The sequence below is a fragment of the Oryx dammah genome, unplaced genomic scaffold (genome assembly GCF_014754425.2).
Source record: "Oryx dammah isolate SB20612 unplaced genomic scaffold, SCBI_Odam_1.1 HiC_scaffold_11, whole genome shotgun sequence".
NCBI classification, from domain to species: Eukaryota; Metazoa; Chordata; class Mammalia; order Artiodactyla; family Bovidae; genus Oryx; species Oryx dammah.
In genome coordinates this window covers 324269-331578 of record NW_024070195.1, presented here as the reverse complement: position 1 = coordinate 331578, position 7310 = coordinate 324269, and the positions used below count along the sequence as shown (strand labels likewise).

At 44.1% G+C, this 7310-nt stretch overlaps 1 protein-coding gene across 3 annotated transcripts in view; it reads left to right on the top strand.

The window, feature by feature from the left end:
* The window catches only part of EXOC2 (exocyst complex component 2), a 120209-nt gene that overhangs the window by 23426 nt on the left and 89473 nt on the right, over positions 1–7310 (top strand). For all 3 annotated transcript variants that reach the window (XR_005722676.1, XM_040249275.1, XM_040249276.1), the window contains exons 2-3: positions 75–232; positions 4712–4888. Coding sequence is in view for 2 of the 3 variants with exons in the window: in XM_040249275.1 (XP_040105209.1) it covers positions 115–232; positions 4712–4888 (295 nt within the window). In the remaining variant the exon portion in view is untranslated. The remainder of the gene's footprint in view (positions 1–74; positions 233–4711; positions 4889–7310) is intronic.

Below are 7310 nucleotides of genomic sequence, written 5' to 3'. Positions count from 1 at the left end.
GCCGGGTGTGGCCCTGTGTGTGCCTCTGGCCTTTCTCGTGGATGCTGCACTAACTCTCCTTTTTCTTTTAATAGGTCACTTCTGTAGCTCGACCTCGTTTCGTCAACGAGCACAATGTCTCGATCCCGACAGCCCCCTCTTGTGACAGGCATCTCTCCGAATGAAGGCATCCCGTGGACGAAGGTCACGATTAGAGGAGAAAACCTGGGGACGGGACCAGCGGACCTCATAGGTAAGGGCAGGGCCTTCGCTGTGTGTTCCCAGTACAGGCGTCTTTATGTTGGCAGCAAGGCAAGGTGACAGGTCACTGTTGGAAATAGTGACGGTGATAGGAAAGCACCCCTGGTCTGTGCAGGGTCACCTGGATGGAAATGAAAGAATTATTTGGTTTTCTGACTTTTTGTTAAGAGCAGTAGTTTCTCAGCTCTTGTCTGCGCTGTCTTTCTCTTGGTCCTGAGACAAACCCCGGCAGTGGGGCGCTGCCTTACCTGCTCACTGCTGCCGGGATTGCCAGTGCAGCCGCCCGGCTTGCTTCCCTGTCCTTGCGTGGCCGTCTGCGTTCCTCTTCAGGCTCAGCCCAGCTTAGCCTCTTCTGGTCCTGCTGCTCATGGAACCAAATCTAAATTCCCTCCACCTGGAGGAGCCTGTGCTCTCTGCTTGGCCACACCTGGGACCTGCGGGCCACCTGTCTGCATGAAGGTGCCCTTCAGGGTGGGGATCGCCAAGGCTCCAGACGTACAGCCACAGGCTGTCTGTAAACTTATGCCCGTGAGTAGAGAGAAAACCGTCAGTGTCCATTGTGTGGTCAGTTGTGAACAACTCTGTGAGGGTGTGCAGATACATTCAGGGCGAGGAAGGGAGGCATCTCAGGATGTGCTTCTGAATGTGTATTCTGATTTCCCACTTTAATTTATTTGGACTCAGACATTCTGTTGACTTATTTCGTAATTTATGAAAACCAGAGCCTCTTGATGAGGGTGAAAGAGAATGGAAAATCTGGCTTGAAACTCAAGATTCAACAAACTAAGATCATGGCATCCAATCCCAACACTTCATCTCAAACAGAAGGGAAAAAGTGCAAGCAGTGACAGATTTTATTTTCTTGGGCTCCAGAATCACTGCAGACAACTGCACCTATGAAATTAAAAGACACTTGCTCCTTGGAAGGAGAGCTATGACAAACCTAGGCAGCATGTTGAAAAATGAGGGACATCACTTTGCCGACAAAGGTTTGTATACTCAAAACTACGGTTTTTCCAGTAGTCCTGCATGGATGTGAGAGTTGGACTGTAAAGAAGGCTGAGCACCAAAGAACAGATGCTTTCAAATTGTGTTGCTTGAGAAGGCTTGAGAGTCCATTGGACAGCAAGGAGATCAAACCAGTCAGTCCTAAAGGAAACCAACCCTGAATATTCATTGGAAGGACTGATGCTGAAGGTGAGGCTTCGGTACTTTGGTCATCTGACGCAAAGAGCCGACTCAATGGAAAAAGACCCTGATGCTGGGGAAGACTGAGGGCAGGAGAAGAAGGGGACGACGAAGTGAGGATGAGATGGCTGGATGGCATCACCGGCGCCATGGACACAAGTTTGAGCAAACTCCAGGAGATGGTGAAAGATGGGAGCCTGGCGTGCTGCAGTCCATGGGGTTGCAGAGTCAGACATGACTTAGCAATTGAACAACAACAACGTGGGTAACACAGGAGATGAGGAGTTGGCGCCTGTTTCTCTTGCAGTATAGCTGCTGGTTGACATTGTTCTTTGGCTGCCCAGAAGTCCCTTGCAGAGGAGAAAGTTGACTGGAGTTGGGTACCATGTTTAGTTATTGAGTCTTGCCCTTCCCAGCTTGATCTTTTCACTAGTGTTACTCAAATATGTCTCATTTTATGCTGTTTTCTTTAGCTGTAGTTTGTGATTGTTACGTAAATAAAACTTAAGTTTATTACCCTTATGAAAGCAGTCTAATTTTATGTCTTGGTTCTGGACAAAGCTCATTCCAGATTGTTCTTTATAAAAAGTGGAAACATCTGTAGAATTCTTGGAAATGACCGTCTAGCTGGAAGTTCTATCCCGCAGTTAAACTGGTGGTCCGTGAGCCCCCACATTGGACGGTCACAGACCTGTGTGGATGCTGACTTCGTCAGCTTCAGGCAGTGTGATTACTGCTAGACTAAGTGTTTTGGACTTGTGTAAACCTGCTAGTTCAGCTTTCAGCTTGTCCAGGTATTGCCAAGAAACCATTTTTTTAAAAAGCAGATTTAACCTACTAAATAATTTAAACATTTTTAACTCTGATGACATCTATACTAGCCAAGTAAAACACTTTAAAAACACTTTATTTGGAATTCTACAAGGTATTTTAAAAAATGTTATATTTCATGATGCAGATTTCTTAGCAGAACATGCTTAAGAAATAGATCTTATGGTTTTATTTAATGTCCATAACATTTAAAATGACCTGTTTAAATCTGTTTTAAATAATATGATGATGATTCTTTTTTTTTTTTTAGTTAAAATACAGGGCCTGTTGTGTCTGAGGTTGATAGCCGCTGCAATGGGATGAGCAAACAGTTGCTCTGGTTCTTTTCCTGCAAACGCGGGGCCGTCGTGGCTGTCGTATGCGCTTGCTCATCTGGGTGTGTTTTTACAACTTTGTATATCTGAAATCTCCCATTTCTCAGTTTTAATTGTAAGCTAGCTCCCCAGCAGTGAACTTACATTAGGAACTTTAATACATTGAGTCCTGATATTTATCATTGGGTTATTTCCTTTCTGAAGTTATTTAAATCACAAAATCTTGATATTATAAAATTTAAAAATATCAACTTATGTATTGACCTACAGTGATATCAAAATATCCAACATCTGTAATTAAACAGTTCATAAATTAAAACATTTATTTCCACTTATTTAAATACATGGTCTGATGAATGTGTGCATAAAAGATAGTTGAGGAAATATGTATTGAAGTGTTTTTCAGGCTTATCTTGGAGATGGAAAGGTGTTCCAGGGGTGCTTACAACTTCTTCAGTTGCTTAAATTTTTCATAATAAAAACGAGGCATCAGGAAAACTAATAAACATTCCCATTTTGAAAAATAATTTTGAGTTAGGATTGCATTTCAAACTATGTCAATGTCACCGCATTAAAAACAACAGAAAACTTGAAAGGAGCTTGTAAGCGCTGCTGCTGCTAAGTTGCTTCAGTCGTGCCCGACTCTGTGCGACCCCATAGATGGCAGCCCCCCAGGCTAGCAATAGAAAAACTAAATTTCTTACATGAGTAAATAATAATAGATCTTGTAGGAAAATCTCTGAAATTAATTATTTCAATTATTAGTCACTTAGTCTTATCTGACCCTGCAGCCCCGTGGACTGCAGCACACCAGGCTCCCCTGTCCTTCACCCTCTCCCAGAGTCAGTGATCCTTGCCCTCTTCTCCTCCCGCCCTCAATCTTTCCCAGCATCAGAGTCTTTTCTAATGAGTTGACTGTTGGCATCAGATGGCCAGAGTACTGGAGCTTCAGCATTAGTACTTCCAGTGAATATTCAGGGTTGAATATTATTTCAATAAATTATTATAATTTATAATTATTTTCAGTAATTATTTCAATAAATAAAATGGAGTTGTTTTTATTCTTTTATGGTTAATAGAGCATTCTTACTAAATAGTGCTTTAAGTTGTAACAAAAGATGGCTTGAATCCCTCGCTGCATTTTTTAAAACTGAATTTGGCATAAGTTGAGGTGTTCCTGGTATCTGATTTTTTAAAAAAATATTACATTTGTCAAACTTGACTGCTAAGCAGTATCAGAAGTTAAATGATGAGAAGAAAAGGTGCATGTGTTTGCCACATACACTTTGGTCTCTTTTCTCCCTGAATGTTTACCACATTGGTGTGTGTGCTGCCGAAACGTGCGTGGGGGGATGTTGGTGCCCTGCTGGGAGCGCGTCTTCCCTGTGTATTCACTGCCCCACAGTTCACGTGGGGTGGGCAGAGATGCCAGGCGCGGGCTGAGCTTTTGGAGCAGAGTGTAGTGCAGCGACAGGACCCTTAGGAAAACACTGAGGCAGCGTGGGCCGGCACCACTGAGGAGCGAGATGCAGCCATGGAGAACACACTAGCAATCCAGTAATGCCTGAGGACGCTTACTGACTCAGCAGACTCCAGGCTATGCTTAACGTGAAGTTTGCTTTATTCTGTAATATTACGTGTCACTAAACACCAGGAGAAGCATCTGCAGACTTGTTAGGAAAACGGTAAATTTTTTGGGGGAATGATGTATGCATTTATTAGTAATACACTTTAGAACTTTATAGCAATAACTTAGGCTTCTAAAAATAGAACAACTCCCTTTCTAATTCCTATGAAAGCAATTTAAGACTCTTCCAGTTACGTGGTCGAATGCTTAGAGCTGTTGTCACGGTTATTAGTTCCTTATTCCACTGATGTTTGCAGCAGATCAGCTGTAATCTAGAGGAGGTCTTAAATGCCAGAGGAAAAAACAGATGAGACAGAATCCAGCAGAGGCCGTAGTTTACTTGCAAATAGTATTGGATATATTAAAAAATGAGAATAACTAATGAACCAGGATATGTTATTTCTGTATTTGCTTTTCAGTTCATGGAAAAGGCCTAGTGGCACTAACAGAGTTGTCTTTCCATGGACATAGTCGTTTTGGACTTTGTTACAGTGCCTGCTTTTACTTTCAGGTCTGACAATTTGTGGGCATAATTGCCTCCTGACAGCAGAGTGGATGTCTGCAAGTAAAATCGTGTGTCGAGTGGGACAGGCCAAGAATGACAAAGGGGACATTATCGTCACGACCAAGTCGGGTGGCAGAGGAACCTCCACGGTGTCTTTCAAGCTGCTCAGACCTGAGAAGATAGGTATCGTCTCCTGCGACTTTTCTCTCAAGAATAAACTGAAATTGGGTTTTATCTTTTAAAATTGACAGTCAGTAAATTAGTATAAAATTTACTTACTCTCAGATTCAGTTTCTTTCTTTCTTTAGGAATAGGATATTGGTCAAAATTTGTATTACTTTTGAAAAAGCAGTGTACTGAGCTAACAGTAAACCCTAAGGATGATAATCCTTAGAACAAATGTTGTTTTAAGTTCTATATAAAGACTGCTCATTTAACATGTCAAAATGCCAGTTTTAGTTTCTTGATCGTGATACAATAATGACGTTTCTTTCTGTGACACAAATTAGCCAGTGATACCATCTAAATCGGGTTTCATTTTTCTTCCCTTCCTGTGTTCCTGGCCTGGACAAGACTTTGATGGCAGAGGTGTGCCTCTCGTCTCCAGATTAGAGAAGCCCGCTGCTTGTGCCCCAGGCAGCTCTGTGTCCCCTCTGTGCACTTAGCTGCACTTCCCCGTCTGGGGCGGAGCTTGGTGTGAGACAGGACTCGGGATAGCCTGGGGGCAGCCCCCAGCTGTGGCACAGTGGCACCTAACCTGCCTGCCAGCGTGGAAGACGCCGGAGGTGCAGGTTCAGTCCCTGGGTCAGGATGATCCCTGGAGGAGGAAATGGCAGCCGACTCCAGTGTACTTGCCTGGAGTGGACAGAGGAGCCTGGCGGGCTACAGTCCATGTGGTCGCAAAGAGTCAGACACAACTGATCATATACACGGCCCCCAGCTGTGGGTGGGAGTGGAGTCCCAGGGTCGCCTCCACCAGAGGCCTGATGAGCTAGGACATTCAGGGGCGTGCTAGCGAAGCCTTCACACAGAGTAGGAGTGAGCGCTCCACAAACGATCGTTGTAACTCATTCTCTAGCTCTCCATGCGCACAGCGTCGCCCCTGATTTGTCTTTGTGGGTTTGTAGTGCCTGGCACGTGGTCAGCAGATAGATACTTATATAATGTGGAGCTCTCACAGGCAAAATTAAACCCAGGCCATACTTCTCTCATATAGAAAAGCAAAGAATTTTGCGAATATGGTTTTCTGTCTTAGAGCATAAAACCTTTCTTTACCATTATATCATTAAAGTTTTTAATACATAAGTGATATTTAAATTTTTTTAAATAAAAATTTGAGGGATTTAAGGGAAAATTCAAAATGTGATTCACATATGGGTACTTGCTGTACTGTGCTTAGTTGCTCAGTCATGTCCACTTTGTGACCCAGTGGATGTAGCCCACCAGGGTCCTCTGTCCATGGAATTTTCCAGACAGGAATACTGGAGTTGCCATGCCTTCCTCCAGGGGATCTTCCCAACCCAGGGATTGAACCCAGGTCTCCCACATTACAGGCAGATTCTTTACTGTCTGAGCCTCCAGGGAATCCCTGTACATAGGTATACAAATGTGTATGCAAATATATGTACACATTTTTATATGCATAGTATTATTTTTGCTTAATTTTGTTTAATGTCTTCGAAAACTGGACTGTGAAATTACAAAGTAGGGGCTTGTTTTCAGTTTTCTGGAGGAAGCTTTTTGATTTTGTCAAACATTTTGACAGAACCTAGTACCATCTTGTCGGAGAAGGCAGTGGCAACCCTCTCCAGTCCTCTTGCCTGGAAAATCCCGTGGACGGAGGAGGCTGGTGGGCTGCAGTCCATGGGGTCGCTAAGAGTCAGACACGACTGAGCAACTTCACTTTCACTTTTTACTTTCATGCATTGGAGAAGGAAATGGCAACCCACTCCAGTGTTCTTGCCTGGAGAGTCCCAGGGATGGGGGAGCCTGGTGGGCTGCCGACAGTGGGGTCGCACAGAGTCGGACATGACTGAAGCGACTTAGCAGCAGCAGCAGCAGCAGTGCCATCTTGTATCATGTTTGTACAGCAGACAAAGAGAACTTATTATCAAGTATTGATTTTATCCTAAAATGCTCTGCCCAGGACTTAACATGTACAGGCTCAGGAAAGGCTTACGGAACCGTACTTGGGAGTGTCTGGACCTGCACTTCCCTCCTTGCGTCCTGGCGTAAGTGTGGTGCTGATTGAAACAAGGTTCACAAGGAGTCCTGCCACTGGAGGCTGCCTGGGCCCAGAGCCCTTCCTTCAGGGGGCTTGGGCCCTGCCCTGCATTCTGCTTCATCCATCTCCCTGCCCAGCCCCTGGGTCTGAGAGTGGACCATGGGAAGCATCGTGCCAGGGAGAGTGAAGAAAGACTCAGTCACATGAGAGAGGGTGCTGCTTTCAGAGATGACGTTTTGTTTTTCCTGAATGTCTCAGCCATTTCCATCACCCAAGCTGTGCATTCCTTGGAACGTGTTTGACTGATTTCTTTATATAAGGAATTGTTGGATACTTTCTTGATATACCAAATTAACTGTACTGCTTATTACTTGTAAAATA